The sequence below is a fragment of the Coregonus lavaretus genome (assembly GCF_964263955.1).
Source record: "Coregonus lavaretus genome assembly, chromosome: 27".
Taxonomy (NCBI): Eukaryota; Metazoa; Chordata; class Actinopteri; order Salmoniformes; family Salmonidae; genus Coregonus; species Coregonus lavaretus.
The window spans coordinates 35766293-35787080 of record NC_140014.1 but is presented as its reverse complement, the minus strand read 5'-3'; the positions used below and the strand labels follow the sequence as shown (position 1 = coordinate 35787080).

Below are 20788 nucleotides of genomic sequence, written 5' to 3'. Positions count from 1 at the left end.
TTGGACCATGATAGTTCGTTGGTGATGTGGACACCAAGGAACATGAAGCTCTCAACCTGTTCCACTACAGCCCCGTCGATGAGAATGGGGGCGTGCTCAGTCCTCTTTTTTTTCCTGTAGTCCACAATCATCTCCTTTGTCTTGGTCACGTTGAGGGAGCGGTTGTTATCCTGGCACCACACGGACAGGTGCCACCAATGTAGCGATTGAGGGTGAACAGCTGGAACAGAGCTTTAACCAGCGACGTTGTGGTTACAGAGCAAGGACTTACTGCCTGTGCCATAAAAGCCTGGGCATCTTAGAAGAGACAGTAGTAGACTTACATGTAAAGAGGAGACCACTAAGGTAATTAAATTATGGGCAGTAGGCCTGTAAGCACCTCCCATTTTGGATACAGCCTACTTGTAAGGGTTTCCATAAGAATGCATGCATTTACATATCTGTACAAATAGTCATTTCTGACTGCCCACGCACAGTAAAGAACAGTGGGTTGATTCTAAATATAAATGTGTCTATGAACATCGTGTTTCTGCATGATCTGAGCTTGGCTTCTCTAGCCTGGCTCCCATATATTCCCAAAGATGATCTATTATATTGTCAAGATATTCGAGTAACCGCTCTGACGATGGAAATATTGTCCTCAACGATGGAAGGCAGGCGAGATCAGGTGGGACCATTCTAGCCAATGCGAGGCCAGATACGTGTATGAACAACAGGCACAACTAAGTTGTTTTTCTTAATGTTACCGGAATACCACGTGCATTCACTTATATCAGTACATTTGTAACAGCCTAAACATTACATAACATCTATTAAATCAAATAAGCCTTGCGTAATTCGACACTCTTACAGACCTCCATACAAAAAAAGGCTTATCTCACGAGGACAGATTTTGGGCAGAGTAAATTCTCTCACTTTGCCTTTTATTCTCTGCTATTCCTCCACCCTCCTACTCCCCCTCGTTCGTTGCGCTCTGCCATCGATTATCTCTGGATCCTCAGTACTGGCGAGAGCGGTGGGAAACATGGCGTCGGAAGGGATGATTTTAACCAACCACGACCACCAAATACGAGTCGGAATTCTAACGGGTAATTTCCAAATCTGTCTAAAACGTTTGTTGCCACCTTGTGTGTTAATTTTATGTGATTGTTTGTGCTGTCTTGCTCTCCACCTGGTTGTGGCAAGCTAGCTAGCTGAGCTGTGGCTATCTTGCATCGGCTTCTCGAGCCTGTCAAACGTTTAGCTTGCTTCTACTCGCTGCTTGACCGTGTTCCTCGACTCCTGTACCGCTGGTGATTTACAGATGTTTGTCTCTGTATATATTCTCAAATGTTCATCCTTTCAGTGGTTTTATACTCAAGATACACGACATATCCATGAAGGTGCAACATGCAGCATTTTCTCGCTGTGTTGAAAACAGTTATTTGATTTGAATAATTAATGTATTGTAGGCAAACTAAAAGCAGCTAGCCTGGCAAAGCAGAGCAGCACGAGACAGATTATGTCAGACGGACTCGAATATGAGATCTGCATGAATGAGAATTCATTCTTACATTAGCCTATTTTCAGCATGATTGCTAAACTATACTATTACCGAATTAAGTGATGTTGTTTGCTAAGTTATTATTGCTATTCATTTGGAAAATAGCCGATTATTTCAGATAGATTGCATCAGTTTTAGTGTGGGAAGGTTGCGATGTAATTTTAATTTTCATTCGGATTGATTCCGATTGCTAGTTATATATAGCCGCACTAAACAATACAGATGACTGTTGAAATATATTTAATTTGGATGCATGACAAAATTGAGCTGTATTTTGGTGCAGCTGTAGTCCGTATACCCAGCCGTGGAGTATAATCGCTTTTTTAAATCCAAGGCAAGCATCTGGCTAGTGAGCTCGCTATCCCTGTCCCACTCACCGGACCCTTTTTTTATGGCAAGAATAATAGCTAAAAGATGATTCCGTTGGACAACATTGGCATTCTGCTGCCTCTGTGCACAGAAGTGACGTGCCTGCCATGCTTCGTGACAGGCACACACTGTTTTGACATAGCAATCTGACTACTGCGGAGGACCTATCACACACGAGGACCCCACCCCGCCCCCTAGATTCGGGGTAGGAGCTGTCCATTGAAATGTGGTGCGTATCAGAGCAGAGGTATGTTCAAGCAATATCTCTGGAATTTTTTTATTGTGATACGATGGGTGGGCATAGGGGTTTTCCCAATGACATGTAACTCTACCACTATTTTGCCTGCGTTCACCATTAGGCATAGGTACTCCTCCTACCTTGTGTCAGTCGAGAAGGGTTCTTCAGCTTTATTGATGACATCTCGCTGAAGCAGATGCTTATCTGTGGCAAATTAACAGTGCTTGACCATTAGCAAACCTGAATGCTGCCCACCTCTCCCCCCCCCAACCCCTGGAGTACAGTTCCTCCCAACATGTCTGCTTCAGGGAGACAGAAATACATTTGTTTTACCTTTGACCTTCAGCCAGTCCAATGAGTCCAGCAGTTATTATGAGCTATTAAGATTGTGGATTTTGTATGCAAATAGCAAATACTAATATAGGCTACTACTTTGACTACTACTGTCAATATTTTACTGTTGATGATGACTAATGTGAATGATTGTGATAGTGTCTAGAGACAGGCCTAGTTGAAGAGGTGAACACCAGCTCTTAGCTAAAAGGGCTATTTTCTCCCAACATTAAATGCCATCGGTCCTGCCTGCTCTCCGGTATTCTCTTTCCTCAAACAGAGATGTCAGGAATCCCTCTGTGAAGCCTCTCACTGGGAAATGCAATGGAAGGGTTCAGTGGCAGACTACACATTTTCTCACCCTTTTGTATAACAGGCTAACTGAGCCTGTCAGAACTGTGTGTGTGGGCGGGGCTTCTGAAGTTACTGTATTGGTATAGTCTGGACCAATATTAGAGACTACTGGATGTTCACAATTAGACATATACAGTCGGCCTGAGTTTTAAAATAAGAATTTACTATGACTATGATTTATTATTTGAAAGTGTGTGTACGTGTGTTATTGGGCCCGTCCGTGTGTATTGGGCAGGTAAAAGCACCATATATCCTACCAGCCAGACAGTACAGTATCAGTGTGTTTAACTGTGCCAGAGACAGCTCCTGTGTTGTTGTGAAACCACAACTCCTGCTGTGTGTCTAGTGGCTGGCAGCTATGATAATAGCCTTGTCAAGTGTGTGTGTGTGTGTGTGTGTGTGTGTGTGTGTGTGTAGTGGCAGCTATGCTAATAGGCGATATGCACCGGCGAGCATGGCTTATTTCCGGTTAAATCTCAGGATGGATGTAAACTTCCGGTTATCGTAGAATGCTGTGCTACCGTATGCTAGCATTGAATGCTTGTCGTCAAAAACATCCGAAACGGTTAATTTTCGTCGTTGTTGTTGTTTATCTTAATGTTTATGTTAATGTTTTTACTTGTAATACTTCGTCTTGACTTACAGTGAGGGAAAAAAGTATTTGATCCCCTGCTGATTTTGTACGTTTGCCCACTGACAAAGACATGATCAGTCTATAATTTTAATGGTAGGTTTATTTGAACAGTGAGAGACAGAATAACAACAACAAAATCCAGAAAAACGCATGTTAAAAATGTTATAAATTGATTTGCATTTTAATGAGGGAAATAAGTATTTGACGCCTCTCCAAAACATGACTTAGTACTTGGTGGCAAAACCCTTGTTGGCAATCACAGAGGTCAGACGTTTCTTGTAGTTGGCCACCAGGTTTGCACACATCTCAGGAGGGATTTTGTCCCACTCCTCTTTGCAGATCTTCTCCAAGTCATTAAGGTTTCGAGGCTGACGTTTGGCAACTCAAACCTTCAGCTCCATCCACAGATTTTCTATGGGATTAAGGTCTGGAGATTGGCTAGGCTACTCCAGGACCTTAATGTGCTTCTTCTTGAGCCACTCCTTTGTTGCCTTGACTGTGTGTTTTGGGTCATTGTCATACTGGAATACCCATCCACGACCCATTTTCAATGCCCTGGCTGAGGGAAGGAGGTTCTCACCCAAGATTTGACGGTACATGGCCCCGTCCATCGTCCCTTTGATGCGGTGAAGTTGTCCTGTCCCCTTAGCAGAAAAACACCCCCAAAGCATAATGTTTCCACCTCCATGTTTGACGGTGGGGATGGTGTTCTTGGGGTCATAGGCAACATTCCTCCTCCTCCAAACACGGCGAGTTGAGTTGATGCCAAAGAGCTTGATTTTGGTTTTATCTGACCACAACACTTTCACTCAGTTCTCCTCTGAATCATTCAGATGTTCATTGGCAAACTTCAGACGGCCCTGTATATGTGCTTTCTTGAGCAGGGGGACCTTGCGGGCACTGCAGGATTTCAGTCCTTCACGGCGTAGTGTGTTACCAATTGTTTTCTTGGTGACTATAGTCCCAGCTGCCTTGAGATCATTGACAAGATCCTCCCGTGTAGTTCTGGGCTGATTCCTCACCGTTCTCATGATCATTGCAACTCCACGAGGTGAGATCTTGCATGGAGCCCCAGGCCGATGGAGATTGACAGTTATTTTGTGTTTCTTCCATTTGCGAATAATCGCACCAACTGTTGTCACCTTCTCACCAAGCTGCTTGGCGATGGTCTTGTAGCCCATTCCAGCCTTGTGTAGGTCTACAATCTTGTCCCTGACATCCTTGGAGAGCTCTTTGGTCTTAGCCATGGTGGAGAGTTTGGAATCTGATTGATTGATTGCTTCTGTGGACAGGTGTCTTTTATACAGGTAACAAACTGAGATTAGGAGCACTCCCTTTAAGAGTGTGCTCCTAATCTCAGCTCGTTACCTGTATAAAAGACACCTGGGAGCCAGAAATCTTTCTGATTGAGAGGGGGTCAAATACTTATTTCCCTCATTAAAATGCAAATCAATTTATAACATTTTTGACATGCGTTTTTCAGGATTTTTGTTGTTGTTATTCTGTCTCTCACTGTTCAAATAAACCTACCATTAAAATTATAGACTGATCATTTCTTTGTCAGTGGGCAAACGTACAAAATCAGCAGGGGATCAAATACTTTTTTCCCTCACTGTATAACACGATGACGTGTAAACGTACGAAAGTGTCCTTTCAAAAACGGGATGACAGCTCTTCCAGCCATCACTGCTGTGTGCCACAATGTACAGTGTCTGCCAGATGCAATTCTTCTGTTAGTTTTTTTACTTTTCCCAAAGACGGTGAATTACATAAACGGTGGGTGATTAACATTCGACAAGTCAACTTTCTTACAACAAACACACGAGTCTGCAGCCAACACTTTCTAAGTGAAGATGTGATAGAGCCTCCGACTCCAGCTGGGCGCAGACGTCTGAAGAAGGGAGCTGTTCCAGTGCTGTTTCAATGGAACAATTTCAGTCTTCCAGCCCCGCGGCCCGGAGTTTGGCAAAGGACCGAGCGTCCCAACACAGAAACCATGAATGATCCGTCTGTGGAATTGGACTGTCGTCCTGACCATGACTACTGCAACAGTACTGAACCTGCTGCGCTGGATATGTCCCTTGACCACAATGAAGAACTTAGTGTAGAGATAGCAAGGCTCCGAAATCAAATTGAGGAGATAACGATCAGCAGCAAGTTCTGCTTGGAGCGGTTTGCTGGATCTGATGATGACATAAGGTTTTTCACAAGATAAATTAAAATGTCCAATGTGTTTAATATATAGGCCTCTGTATTTGAGCTGTCAACAATGATTAGTATTATTATCTGTTTAAATGTTGCATGTGTGATGTGTGTTGTTGTAAGCTACTGGAAACCTTGAATTTCCCTCGGGATGAGTAAAGTATCTATCTAAAACTATCTAGATCTAGGCTATCTACTAGCGCATTCATTGTATTTTAAAATAGTGAGAAGAGCAGTAAGCAAAAGGACTGACGTGTGCATGGTCCAGTTCCTGACCTTAGTGCCAAATGTTCTAAGATGTTGTATAACTGTCAATAAGGATGCTAACATGCTTGCAATTTAATGTTGTGTATGGACACTTAACATATAGAAATGTAACATGTCAGCATAGGCAGGTAGTGGGTTGAGGGTTGATGGGTCTGGTAGCTCACCGCTGTAGCCCTTGTAAAGTGTAGATCTGGAATAACAATATCAGGAAAAGTAAAGGGTTCACTAGGAAATACACCAGAATCTAACAGCGATTAATAACATTTATTTCGCAACACATTGTAGTCTGCCTATTTAATTGGACTCTGCATACCTAATTCCGCTTGCCGGAGTAGCATCTGGTTTGGGCTTCACTACAACCATGGCATCCACAGGTCCTGGCTTCACTCCCTATTTATTTATGAGATGGTATTAGGAGAGATGCTAGTATGCATGTGACACAACTGTCTGGTATTGAAATGATACAAACCATTGTTCGTGGTTTATGCCACTTCTGCTCTGTTTCAGTGCACGAAAGTACAGGAGGGACGACAGACACGCCACATTCAGAGTAATGGGCAGTCTGATATAGTAACGCAACCAAATGATTGCATATCCCACACCCAGGAACAGTAGCTTTTAACAAGCACAACTGGCTGTGAATCACGCAATGTCATCTGAAATACACAGAAGCATAATTTAATGGGTTTTGAAAGACGAGGGTCTACAGCAGCAGGAGTAGGAGCAAAACTTGTTCTTTCTACTTTTTACTTGTGTAAGCAACTTATTTACTGTCTCTTGTCACTTTTGTGCTTTCTGCATCACTTTCCTACTGTCTTGCACCACTTGGCTATACTGTCTCCCACCACTTACCTATTGTCTTGTGCCATTTACCTACCTTCAAACAGTATTGGCAGAGCAGTAGGTGAGTGGTGCAACATTGTAGCCTAGTACCAATAACAACAGTAGAGTGAAGGTGTTGCTCCTAATTCCTCTTGAAAAGTAGAAACATCAAGTACAAAAGCAAGGAAGTTGGGCCATATGTTATAGAAAGAAGTAAAGATGACAGGACCGTTTTGAGTAGAACATCAGCAGTTTGAAGAATAGCTGAGTGGAATATGTTACTGTCATTGCAGTCATCAAGTCAGGAAAAAGTAGTAATCTCATTACTGTTTACATTTCAAACCAAACTCCAATTTGTTTACAACAGACCCAACAACAAAGCATGGCAATTCCCACTCAGCTACCCTGGTCTGTATTAGGCTACCACTGTTCAGCTATCGTGAAAACCACTAAAGTTCTAAAGTGTTCTCTTAGCAATGGCAATCAAAGCTGTGGTAACATTAAACGAGTAAAACATGTGTTGAACGGAACCTTGAACAAGTTCAACAGAACTTTGAACGTGTCACTTAATCTAGTCCTACTCTCAGCTGGTGTGGTGGCTTTGGTTGCTTCATTGAGCGGTAGCAGTGGGCTCTCACAGAGATCTCATTTGGAGCCCTGTTTTTACCTGATACTTTCATAAAAGTACAAACACATGAAGTGAGAGGTATATACACATGATTAAACTTTATTTAAAGCATGATTAACCTGAAGCAGGACGGAGTCATGACTTAAAACGCCAAAGCAAGGCTTCTAGCTCAGGCTACCTAGCGTTAGCATATTACCTTCAAAGTTGCAAAGAAAAGAAGAAACGTAGAATTTGAAGCCTTTATCCAGTTTGCTACGTGGTGTCGTACTGGATGTCCGGACGACCCTCCGTATATCATTAACAGATACTTTAGGCAACTCCAGCAAACACCTTGTAAACTTCATCTCTGCCATCATAACGGTCTACTGTCACTGTCTGTTTTTTTCCGGTAACCGGGAATGCCCAAGCATCCTTACGCCAATGCGGAAGTGATGCGTGCATAGAGCCTATTGTCCTTGTGTGTGTGTGTTTAAGCTGAGGTGAGTGGTGTGTTTCGTTTGTGTTGGTTAGGGATATGCAGTATGTGATGGGACTTTTAGTAGTAGCCTAAGAAATTGTGCTGTCTGTCTGTCTGTCCTGTCCAGCCGATCAGTCTGCTGTCTGTCTGTCGGTTTGTCCTTTTTATCTGTGCATCACCCGATCTGTCTGTCTGTCCTGTCCGATCTGTCTGTCCTGTTCAGCCGGTCTGTCTGTCTGTCAGTCAGCTTTTACATCTAGCCTCCTATAGTCCAGCGAGTAAAGATGCAGTGTGTCTGAGTTACTTCGAATTTTGTGACGGTATTATCTTTGATAAACAAAAGAAGAAGAAAAACTTGGGGTGAGAAAAAGAAAATAAAAACCTTTCCATCTAAAGGAGCTGCGGCTGGCATCAAAGATTCTTCCAGGATGAGCAGAGCATGTCAGAGCAGAGTAGAGCGTCTGCCTGACAGCCCCTGTCTCTGTGCTGTTCAAAGCACTGATCCCAACCACGCTGCTGATGCTATGCCATGCAAGGCAACGCTACATACTCAGGCTCTGCTTTCTCTCCCCCTAAACTGCCTTTGCATAACAGCCTCAGTTGCGTGTAGAAATCACCATATCTCCTATGTGTGTAAAGAGCAGAAGGGTTTTGTCTGTATTCAACCTTTTGCAAAGACTATTAGCCTGTTGAAACTTTTCAGACAAATGAACTTGAACAACCAACCCAAGTCTGTCTGCCAGCAATGACAGTTTGAACGTGTTGATGAGGTGAGGGGACATGTTGATAGTGACACCTGTGTGGCATCTTGTCGGTTTGGACACTCAACAAATCTGTAATTATTGTGTAAAACCTCTCTAAAGAACTTTGTTGGGTTGTATCTGTAACACCTATAAGCCCTGGCTGGCAGAGGAGGAAGGCACACCGGCAGGCAGCTAATTCAATCTGGAACTCATGCCCCATAGAGACATTGAACACTGGTCACTTTAATAATGTTTACATGCTGTTTTACCCACTTTATATGTACAGTGCCTTAGGAAAGTATTCAGACCCCTTTACTTTTTCCACATTTTGTTACGTTACAGCCTTATTCTAAAATTGATTTAAAAAACGTTTTGCCTCATCAATCTACACACACTACCCCATAATGACAAAGTAAAAACACGTTTTTAGAAGTGTTTGCAAATGTATATTTACATAAGTATTCAGACCTTTTACTCAATACTTTGTTGAAGCACCTTTGGCAGTGATTACAGCATCGAGTTTTCTTGGGTATGACGCTACAAGCTTGGCCCACCTGTATTTGGGGAGTTTCTCCCATTCTTCTCTGCAGATCCTCTCAAGCTCTGTCAGGTTGGATGGGGAGCGTTGCTGCACAGCTATTTTCAGGTCTCTCCAGAGATGTTTGATCGGGTTCAAGTCCGGACTCTGGCTGGGCCACTCAAGGACATTCAGAGACTTGTCCCGAAGCCACTCCTGCGTTGTCTTGGCTGTGTGCTTAGGGTTGTTGTCCTGGTGGAAGGTGAACCTTCGCCTCAGTCTGAGGTCCTGAGTGTTCTGGAGCAGGTTTTCATCAAGGATCTCTCTATACTTTGCTCCGTTCATCTTTGCCTCGATCCTGACTAGTCTCCCAGTCTCTACCGCTGAAAAACATCCCCACAGCATGACGTTGCCACCACCATGCTTCACCGTAGGGATGGTGCCAGGTTTCCTCCAGATGTGACGCTTGGCATTCAGGCCAAAGAGTTCAATCTTGGTTTCATCAGACCAGAGAATCTTGTTTCTCATGGTCTGAGAGTCTTTAGGTGCCTTTTGGCAAACTCCAAGCGGGCAGTCATGTGCCTTTTACTGAGGAGTGGCTTCCGTATGGCCACTCTACCATAAAGGCCTGATTGGTGGAGTGCTGCAGAGATGGTTGTCCTTCTGGAAGGTTCTCCCATCTCCACAGAGGAACTCTAGAGCTCTGTCAGAGGGACCATTGGGTTCTTGGTCACCTCCTTGACCAAGGCCCCTCTCCCCCGATTGCTCAGTTTGGCCGGGCGGCCAGCTCTAGGAAGAGTCTTGGTGGTTCCAAACTTCTTCCATTTTTAAGAATAATGGAGGCCACTGTGTTCTTGGTGACCTTCAATGATGCAGAAATGTTTTGGTACCCTTCCCCAGATCTGTGCCTCGATACAATCCTGTCTCGGAGCTCTAAGGACAATTCCTTCGACTTCACAGCTTGGTTTTTGCTCTGACATGTACTGTCAACTGTGGGACCTTATATTGACAGGTGTGTGCCTTTCCAAATCATGTCCAATCAATTGAATTTACCACAGGTGGACTCCAATGAAGTTGTAGAAATATCTCAAGGATGATCAATGGAAACAGGATGTACCTGAGCTCAATTTCGAGTCTCATAGCAAAGGGTCTGAATACTTATGTAAATAAGGTATTTCTTTTTTTGATTTTTTATAAAATTGCAAACATTTCTAAAAACGTGTTTTCGCTTTGTGATTATGGGGTTATTGTGTGTAGATGGCAGAGTTTTTTATTTAATTTAATCCATTTTAGAATAAGGCTCTAACTTATCAAAATGTGGAAAAAGTCAAGGTGTCTGAATACTTTCCGAAGGCACTGTATATACTGTATTCTAGTCCTGGCTCATCCTATATAACTACTGCTGTACACACCTTTTCTAATCATATACTGTCTATACACACCATTCATATACAGTATATTTAGATTCTGGACATTGGTCCGGAAGCAAATTTCCAACAATTCTAATCATTTTGCCATGGCATTTGTACTGTGTATTTAAATACTGCATTCTCGTTCATTCTAAAATTTCTACTACTTTGCATTTTAGTTACACTGTATTGGATTCTTGACATAGCTCACTCTAATATATCTACTGCTGTACATATCATTGTTAGTATATCTTATGTAAATTAATCCGATGTATATACGTATAGAGTGTTATTTGGGTTGTTAAATGTTCCGACATTTCAATATTATTATTTTTTCTTTTTACATTTTTGATTATTTGTATACTTGTTTGACATTTTACTGCATTGTTAGGAGTTAGTAACATAAGAATTTCGCTGCACCCGCTATTACGTCTGCTAAACTGTTTACGCGACCAATAAACTTTGATTTGATGATGCCAGCCTTTTAGGAATTACAGAGAGCTGTGTCACCGAGTTGCCTCCATTACTGCCAAGTCCCACACTACAGTGAGTTTTACCGGGAGTCAACCAACCTTACATCAACCTTACATGGTCTAACAGGATCTGATGGCATATTGTTTTGTCACTAAGGTCAGTCAATAGTACCAGGGGGCCTCCTGAAGAAGCATTATATAGTAGTGCTTTGTCATAAAGCCTACTGTGGCCTAGCTCTATTTGATCAATGTTTGAAGTGAAGTGAGGTTTGCCACACTCTGATACATCCACACAACAACACATCACCTATAGTTTTCATTTCCATCTGGTGGGGCATTTTTATAGCCTATCTTTCATTGGATTGAAGCTCACTGATCATGCTTCTATGGATTAATGTTGGTCTTGTGTTGGCTGCTGGGTGCCTTGGTTGGTCTATCTTCCCTTTAGAAGACTAGCAGTTAAGAGGGTTGGGCCAGTAACCTGCGCTCTTAACCGGTTGCTGGTTCGAATCCCAGAGCCGACTAGGTGAGAAATCTGTCATTGTGCACTTGAGCAAGGCACTTAACAACCCTAATTGCTCCTGTAAGTCGCTCTGGATAAGAGCATCTGCTAAATGAGTAAAATGTAAATGCTGCCTGCAGCTCACCTGAGTCCATAGCGTCTGGTCCCAGCCCCTGTGCTGTTCCGTATAGAGAGAGACTTGCCTTAACTGGGAATAGACACAGCTGGCTGGGGGACTTACTGTATGGGGGGGTGGAGAGGGATATGGGGTACTGGTGTTGCTGTGACCATTAGTCAAACGTAATGAGCTCCCAGAGAGCTGGAGGAGCTGCATGGGCTTGTAGCCTGACTGTCAGACTGGCTGAGACCCTAACATGCCTGGCCCTGGCCTGTGGCTCCCAAGGGTTCTGACTGTGCTGGTATGCTATCAAGTGTATGCTGCAGTAGGGTGGGATTCAGTCTGCAGTGCCCATGGGGTCGGACAATGCTTTTTCATTCATACATGTATAATGCCACAGAGCATCTCTTCATGACATGATAGTATTTTAGAGCACTTAGAGTTACTCTTCGCTGGCCCTGTCTGTCTGTCTGCATGCATGCCTGGATACTAGCTCTATGGCCCTACAGACATACAGACGCTCAGTGCTACATCAGTGTTTGTGTTGGTGGTTGGAAGATGTTCTAGAATGCCCCCTGGGGCCAGCTTTGAGTGTCTCTGTAGTGCTGAGTGTGAGCTTTCACAGACACATGTCTTTGGGGATAAATAGCATGTCTCCGTACTCTGCTACGGTAGGAATATGATCTGAATCAAATCTTTGTGACTGATTGATAGAGTGAGCATGTGACACACACACACACACACACACACACACACACACACACACACACACACACAACTCTGAATGAAGTTTCATTGGCATACAGCCTATCAGTAGTACTGTACATATCTGCTGTCCAGAGTGGTCACTACTTTGTGGTGCAGTGTGTGTGTGTGAGAGGTTGAGTACTGGAGTCTGGCCCTTGCAGGCTCCCGTCTTCCATCTCCCCTGCCCTGGTGGAGTTCCTGACTGAGTGATAGAGAGAGGAAGAGCGCAAGAGAGTGAAGGAGAGAGAGAGAGACTGATAGGGAGAAAGAGAGAGGGAGTAAGAGCGTCCCCTTGGCTCCTGGGAGCGAGCGGGCGGGGGATGGATCAGAGGTGTGATAAGTCCATTAGGATGTGAATGGAGCTGTGCTGGATCATGCGCACGCTATCGCGTGAGTGCCTCTGCTCTGCCTCCCTCCGCTCTGCCTCCCTCCTTGCCTGCCTCCCTCCCTCCCTACACAATCTCTCTATTTCTCGCTCTCTCTCTTTATTCAATTCAAAGGGCTTTATTGTAATGGGAAACGTATCTTAACATTACCAAAGCAAGTGAAGTAGATAATAAACAAAAGTGAAATAAACAATATAAAATGAACAGTAGACATTACACTCCAGTTCCAGAGGAATAGAGACATTTCAAATGTCATTATGGCTATATACAGTGTTGTAACGATGTGCATGTATGGAGACATGCTATCTCTTTCTTTCTGTTTCTCTCTTTTCCCCTCTCTCTCCCCCTCTTTATCTCTCTCTCTCTCTCCCCCTCTTTCTCTCTCTCTCTCTCTCTCTCCCCCCTTTCTCTCTCTCTCTTTCTTCCTCTCTCTATTTCTCGCTCCCTCCCTCTCTTGTGCTCTCTCTCGACAGCAGGGTGGCAGCTCTGGCCTCGTAGGTTACACACACACACACACACACACACACACACAGTGACAGCGGTTTGCAGAGGAAGACTGCAGCACTCTCCCTGAGCCCAGTGAGGACAGAGAGAAACAATAAAAAGAGCATCAGGGTCAAAATCCTCAGCCAGCCTTAATCTACATCCTCCAACCCAATGAGCTGACTTCTCTCCATACAGGAAGTGTGTGCGTGTGTGCGTGTGTGCGTGCGTGTGTGCGTGTGTACGTGTGTACGTGGGAGGGAGGATGTGGTGGATGGAGTGTGCAAATTATTTAATTGTGATTCAGTGTGTTGAGTAGTAATGAGTCATACTCCTCTCTGTGACTTCAGCACGTGGGAGGGAGGAGGGGAGGAGGGAAGAGGGAAGGAACGATTTAAGCAAGGAAAGAAGGATAGAAAGCCACCTTACCCACTGGTCTGTCTTCTCCACCCCATGATGCCAGTCTGCCACCTTACCCACTGGTCTGTCTTCTCCACCCCATGATGCCAGTCTGCCACCTTACCCACTGGTCTGTCTTCTCCACCCCATGATGCCAGTCTGCCACCTTACCCACTGGTCTGTCTTCTCCATCCCATGATGCCAGTCTGCCACCTTACCCACTGGTCTGTCTTCTCCACCCCATGATGCCAGTCTGCCACCTTACCCACTGGTCTGTCTTCTCCACCCCATGATGCCAGTCTGCCACCTTACCCACTGGTCTGTCTTCTCCATCCCATGATGCCAGTCTGCCACCTTACCCACTGGTCTGTCTTCTCCACCCCATGATGCCAGTCTGCCACCTTACCCACTGGTCTGTCTTCTCCACCCCATGATGCCAGTCTGCCACCTTACCCACTGGTCTGTCTTCTCCACCCCATGATGCCAGTCTGCCACCTTACCCACTGGTCTGTCTTCTCCACCCCATGATGCCAGTCTGCCACCTTACCCACTGGTCTGTCTTCTCCACCCCATGATGCCCGTCTGCCACCTTACCCACTGGTCTGTCTTCTCCACCCCATGATGCCAGTCTGCCACCTTACCCACTGGTCTGTCTTCTCCACCCCATGATGCCAGTCTGCCACCTTACCCACTGGTCTGTCTTCTCCACCCCATGATGCCCGTCTGCCACCTTACCCACTGGTCTGTCTTCTCCACCCCATGATGCCAGTCTGCCACCTTACCCACTGGTCTGTCTTCTCCACCCCATGATGCCAGTCTGCCACCTTACCCACTGGTCTGTCTTCTCCACCCCATGATGCCCGTCTGCCACCTTACCCACTGGTCTGTCTTCTCCACCCCATGATGCCAGTCTGCCACCTTACCCACTGGTCTGTCTTCTCCACCCCATGATGCCAGTCTACTCTGACTCTGCTCTTATTGATCAGACTAGTGAGTGAGTGAGTGTGGTTAATTGCTGTAAAGAGCGAGGCAGCCCTTTTTAACTCTGGCCTTTTTCTCCTGTTGTTCTCTGTTGCTTCATTCCTCTGCTTTGAATCACCCTGACACACACGCACGCACGCACACACACACACACACACACACACACACACACACACAGCTTAGTAAAGCCACTGTTTATTATTATTACTAAACGTCACAACAATGGCGTTATGGATGGGGGAAGTAGGACGAGGTCACAGTCAGTCAGATAGGCTTTAGTTGTACTGTATATAATGAGTTTTTCATTTAACATGACTAATGTGGTGAGAGTCCAGTATCTCTTTGAGCCGCTAACTATGGCATTCAGGAGTTGAGCACTGAGCTGGACACTGTAGTTAAGGAGATTATGTTTCCTTCTGACTTGATGCTGCAGAGACTTTGCAGGGTTCTACACTTTTTCAGTTGGTGGCACCAGCACATGATTTGGTTGCACCAATTTATTTTTATAAAACCAAAATGAGAATTGATAATGACCTGGCCTGTGTCCCATAATGTGCCTGCATTCCACACAGAACCAGGATAATAATGACAAAAGGCAAAAATAAAGTGCAAAATGTATTTATTTCAGATTTTAAAGTACCATGTGTTCTTTTCAGCAAAATCCTCTAGTGGGCAGAATTTGAAAAAACTATACTTGAAACCAAAAAACAACAAAAAGGTGGGGAGAAGGACTGATCCAGTTTATTCAGGGTTTTGCTCTCAAAATTACACTTTTTTAATAAAAACAAAACAAAATTGGATGTTCTAAGTCAACAACAATGGTTAAACCACATCAGAGGACCATTTGTTAGTTCTGGGAAAAATCTGCTACATTTAGATTTTTTTGTGTAGTTACCCTTTAATTCAGATGTGCACCAGCCAGACAGTTATGTTTGTCTAGAGGTGTTTCTGTAGTGCCCTTGTGATGGAGTTAAATGGCCACTGGATTGATGCAAATAATCATGATTCTGCAAGGTAGGCATAAGCTACATTTCATTTACCTTTTAATTGCCTTCCATCTATACTGAACAAAAAAATATATGTAAAGTGTTGGTCCCATGTCTCATGAGCGGAAATAAAAGACCCCATACATTTTCCATATGCATAAAAAAACATCTCTCAAATTTTGTGCACAAATTTGTTTACATCCCTGTTAGTGAGCATTTCTCCTTTGCCAAGATAATTCATCCACCTGACAGGTGTGGCATATCAAGAAGCTGATTAAACAGCATGATCACACAGGTGCACCTTGTGCTGGGGACAATAAAAGGCCACTCTAAAATGTGCAGTTGTCACACAACACAATGCCACAGATATCTCAAGTTTTGAGGGAATGTGCAATTGGCATGTTGACTGTAAGAATGTCCACCAGAGCTGATGCCAGAGAATTTAATGTTAATTTCTCTACCATAATCCGCCTCCATCGTTTTAAAGAATATGGCAGTACATCCAACCGGCCTCACAACCGCAAACCACGTGTAACCACGCCAGCCCAGGACCTTCACATCTGGCTTCTTCACCTGCGTGATCGTCTGAGACCAGCCACCCGGACAGCTGATGAAACTGAGGAGTATTTCTGTCTGTAATAAAGCACTTTTGTGGGGAAAAACTCCTTCTGATTGGCTGGGCCTGGCTCCCAAGTTGGTGGGCCTATGCCCTCCCAGGCCCACCCATGGCTGTGCCCCTGCCCAGTCATGTGAAATCCATAGATTAGGGCCTAATTAATTTATTTCAATTGACTGATTTCCTTGTATGAACTGTAACTCAGTAAAATCGTTAATTGTTGCGTTTATATTTTTGTTCAGTATACATGAAAACGTTTAGGCTACACAAAGTGGGAGACATATAGCCCCTACGCACACCACAGGGCTCGAAATTCGGGTAAATATATGCCAGTAGCTCATTGGGCCAGTGCCAAATGAAAGCTACTGGCTCGAATGAAAAAAATACTGTCCAGGGTCAAGATCTGACAGGAAAGTGAATGATACATGCATAATTTCAATAGCATGTGATTTTGTCTTTCATTTGTGGGCTGAGCAAGTAGCATATACAGCGTTCATACAGACATTGGCATGTAAAATTCAAGGACTTTTTCAAGCACTTATTTGTAATTTAAGGACCTACATTTTACACTTAGTTGTTGTAATAGCTTATAGAAAAAAAACTCCCCCCAAAATGTATGCAAATAAGTATGCATTACCACTAAGAATATATATATATTTTTTGATATAGGCCTACCCAAGGGCATAGACGTTCACAATTTTTACATTCTAATATATGTCAGAATAATGTGGGCCTGACTAAATAGACAGCATTCCCCCCACACAAACACACTAATGAAGTCTGTCCATGTGGTAGCTGGTCAGTCTCGCCATTTCAGATATTGAAGAGTTATTGTATCATGTTTTAAAACGAGAAAGCAACCAATAACCCTGTTTCCTTTGTAATGGAACGCTTTGTATGGAAAAGAAAGTTGAAGCCAACACTCGATGTCTTTCTTGCTCATAATAACCGCACATGGTTTTACCGCAACAAGCGCAACACCGTTCAAATGAAAGCGACTACATCTGTCATAAAAACTGATCAGAAATGAAATCACAAAATAATTATATTGGAGCTGTAGAACTTCTAAATCGGCCACCATAACTTCAATTACTTTTCAAGGACCAAAGAGCCTAGAGGAAATGTCCGATTTTCCAGTTAGCCTATTCCATGATGACTGAATTCAGCACGGAAAATATTCAACCAAGACTTTGAACTTTTTAAATTCCTGGTTTGCATATCCATTATTGCCTTAGCATTTACTAGTAGATATCATAACTTGCCTGACTGATTATCTAAAGTATGTACATGTCTACCTCATAATTACCTTGCACATCGACTCGGTACCCTCACCCCTTTTATATAGCCAAGTTATCATTTCTCATTGTGAATCTATTATTACTTTTATTATTACGTGTTTTACTTTATTATTTCTCTGCATTGTTGGGAAAGGCCCGTACGTAAGCATTTCACTGTAAATCCACACCTGTTGTGCTGTGAAACAGTCCTGTAGTTTAGCATCTGGTTCATCGGACCACTTCCGAATTGAGCACGTCATTGGTACTTCCTGCTTGAGTTTTTGCTGTAAGCAGGAATCAGGAGGATACCGTTATGGTCAGATTTGCCAAATGGAGGGCGAGGCAGAGCTTTGTATGCGTCTCTGTGTGTTGAGTAAAGGTGGTCTAGAGTTTTTTAGCCTCTAGTTGCACAGGTGACATGCTGGTAGAAATTAGGTTAAACGGATTTCTGTTTTCCTGCATTCAAATCAGCGGCCACTAGGAGTGCCGCCTCTGCATGAGCATTTTCTTGTTTTCTTATGGCCCTAAACAGCTTGTTGAGTGTGGTCTTAGTGCATACACAACTGCACTCACTCAAATACAAAGAGAGAACTCATAATGTGTACGCTTTTATTCACAATCATTCGCTCATGCAAGCAGCAGTGACACATTACATTTATATAATAACAGACTGACATACAAAGGTTGTGTCGCAAATGGTACCATATTCCCTATGTAGTTTACTACTTTTGACCAGGACCCATAGGGCTCAGGTCAAAAGTAGTGAACCAAATAGGGAATGGGTTGCCATTTGGGACGCATCCATACATTCAGGCCCTTCTATGGATGACATAATCAGATTATGTTGAATAGAGATTACATTAAATCGAATCAAATTTTATTGGTCACATGCGCCGAATACAACAGGTGCAGACATTACAGTGAAATGCTTACTTACAGCCCTTAACCAACAGTGCATTTATTTTTAACAAAAAAAGTAAAAATAAAACAACAACAAAAAAAAGTGTTGAGAGAAAAAAGAGCAGAAGTAAAATAAAGTGACAGTAGGGAGGCTATATATACAGGGGGGTACCGTTGCAGAGTCAATGTGCGGGGGCACCGGCTAGTTGAGGTAGTTGAGGTAATATGTACATGTGGGTAAAGTTAAAGTGACTATGCATAAAAAAATTATAGTATGTATCCCTTGGCATTTTCCCCTCTGCAGGTCAGCACATACACTAGAGCCTATAGGAGGTATGAGACAGGTTTAGGACAGCAGGGTTACTGGAATGACTTTCTATCAACCTGTTTAGTGCTGTATTTACGATAATGTATCCTTTGGCCTTTTGCTATCTGCAGGGCCGCCAGGCAGCCAATTAATGTATGGAGATATGTGATGTGGCAGTGACATGTCTGGTCTCTTAGCCTGTTTTAGTCTTTAGTGCAGCACAGTTATGGGAATGACAAAATGTCATCAGCCTGTTTAGTGCCGCTGAGTTACGGGAATGATATGCAATGGGAATTACATCCTGTTTACCGAAAGACAGTAAGCAGCAGTGACAGTGTGGTTGTGGGCCTGTTAAGCACAGGGTTACGGCAATGTCAGTGTATCCATCCACAGCTGGTCTACCTCAGTAGGGTAACAGCAATGACTAATGTATCCTGACCCTAGTAGGCACTAGGCACCATAGGGGATACATGCATACGTCGGTGACATTCAGTGTGGAGCAGGCAGCCAGTGGCAGGACTCGCGTCACTCCCCTCAATAAATCTTAATCTCTCTGTCGATTCCCTCATATCATCCTGCCCTCTCCTCTCCTTCCCTCATATCATCCTGCCCTCTCCTCTCCTTCCCTCATTATCATCCTGCCCTCTTCTCTCCTTACCTCATTATCATCTTGCCCTCTCCTCTCCTTCCCTCATTATCATCCTGCCCTCTCCTCTCCTTCCCTCATTATCATCCTGCCTCTCCTCTCCCTCCTCTCTCTCCTCTCCTCTCCTCTCCTCTCCTCTCCTCTCCTCTCCTCTCCTCTCCTCTCCTCTCCTCTCCTCTCCTCTCCTCTCCTCTCCTCTCCTCTCAATCCGTCAATCAAAGATGTATGTTTTGGCCCTCCTCATCATTCATCTCCCCTCTTCATCATTCATCTCCCCTCCTCATCATTCATCTCCCCTCCTCCTCATTCATCTCCCCTCCTCATCATTCATCTCCCCTCCTCATCATTCATCTCCCCTTCTCATCATTCATCTCCCCTTCTCATCATTCATCTCCCCTCCTCATCATTCATCTCCCCTCCTCCTCATTCATCTCCCCTCCTCATCATTCATCTCCCCTCCTCCTCATTCATCTCCCCTCCTCATCATTCATCTCCCCTTCTCATCATTCATCTCCCCTTCTCATCATTCATCTCCCCTCCTCATCATTCATCTCCCCTTCTCATCATTCATCTCCCCTTCTCATCATTCATCTCCCCTTCTCATCATTCATCTCCCCTCCTCCTCATTCATCTCTCCTCCTCATCATTCATCTCCCCTTCTCATCATTCATCTCTCCTCCTCCTCATTCATCTCCCCTCCTCATCATTCATCTCTCCTCCTCATCATTCATCTCCCCTTCTCATCATTCATCTCCCCTTCTCATCATTCATCTCCCCTTCTCATCATTCATCTCCCCTCCTCATCATTCATCTCTCCTCCTCATCATTCATCTCCCCTCCTCATCATTCATCTCTCCTCATCATTCATCTCCCCTTCTCATCATTCATCTCCCCTCCTCTTTGTCTATCCTTTCATCTTTACATCATGTCCTCTCCTCCCCCTTCTCTTACTCACTCCATCCCTCCATACAATGTCCCATTCTTCCCCTCTCTCTTCCCCTCCTATATTCTTTCACCTGTTTCGCTCTATTTATACCCAGAGCAGGTTAATGGGGGAAGGAAGGGATGATCAGATAAAGAGAGAGATGAGAGAGGGGCTGGAGATGAGGAGAGGGGTAAGGTAGAATCGAGTCAGTCATGGATGGATCAGCACAGTAGTTTCAAGGAAAAGCATTTATTAATCTCTCCAATTTAATTTTCCCGTAAAACCTCATTTTTATCCTCAGAAATGCTGCATTGAACTGCTTCATTAGTAAGAAGCGTCTATTCAATATTTATAAAACATCAAAAAAGGAGGAGATGCCCTTTACATGGAGCTGCTACTGCAAGACTCCAGGACTCTCTTTTTACGTCCCAAATAGCACCTTATTCCCTATGTAGTGCACTACTTTTGACCAGGGCCCATAGGACTCTGGTCAAAGGTAGTGCACTATATAGGGGATAGGGTACCA

The 20788-nt window shown here is 44.0% G+C and overlaps 1 protein-coding gene across 4 annotated transcripts in view; it reads left to right on the top strand.

The window, feature by feature from the left end:
• Positions 1–1011: 1011 nt before the first annotated feature.
• LOC311103180 (gephyrin-like) overlaps positions 1012–20788 on the top strand; it is a 97141-nt gene continuing 77364 nt past the window's right edge. For all 4 annotated transcript variants that reach the window (XM_084144733.1, XM_084144730.1, XM_084144732.1 and 1 more), the window contains exon 1: positions 1012–1088. In XM_084144733.1, coding sequence (XP_084000859.1) covers positions 1025–1088 — 64 coding nt within the window. In that variant the 5' untranslated portion in view covers positions 1012–1024. The remainder of the gene's footprint in view (positions 1089–20788) is intronic.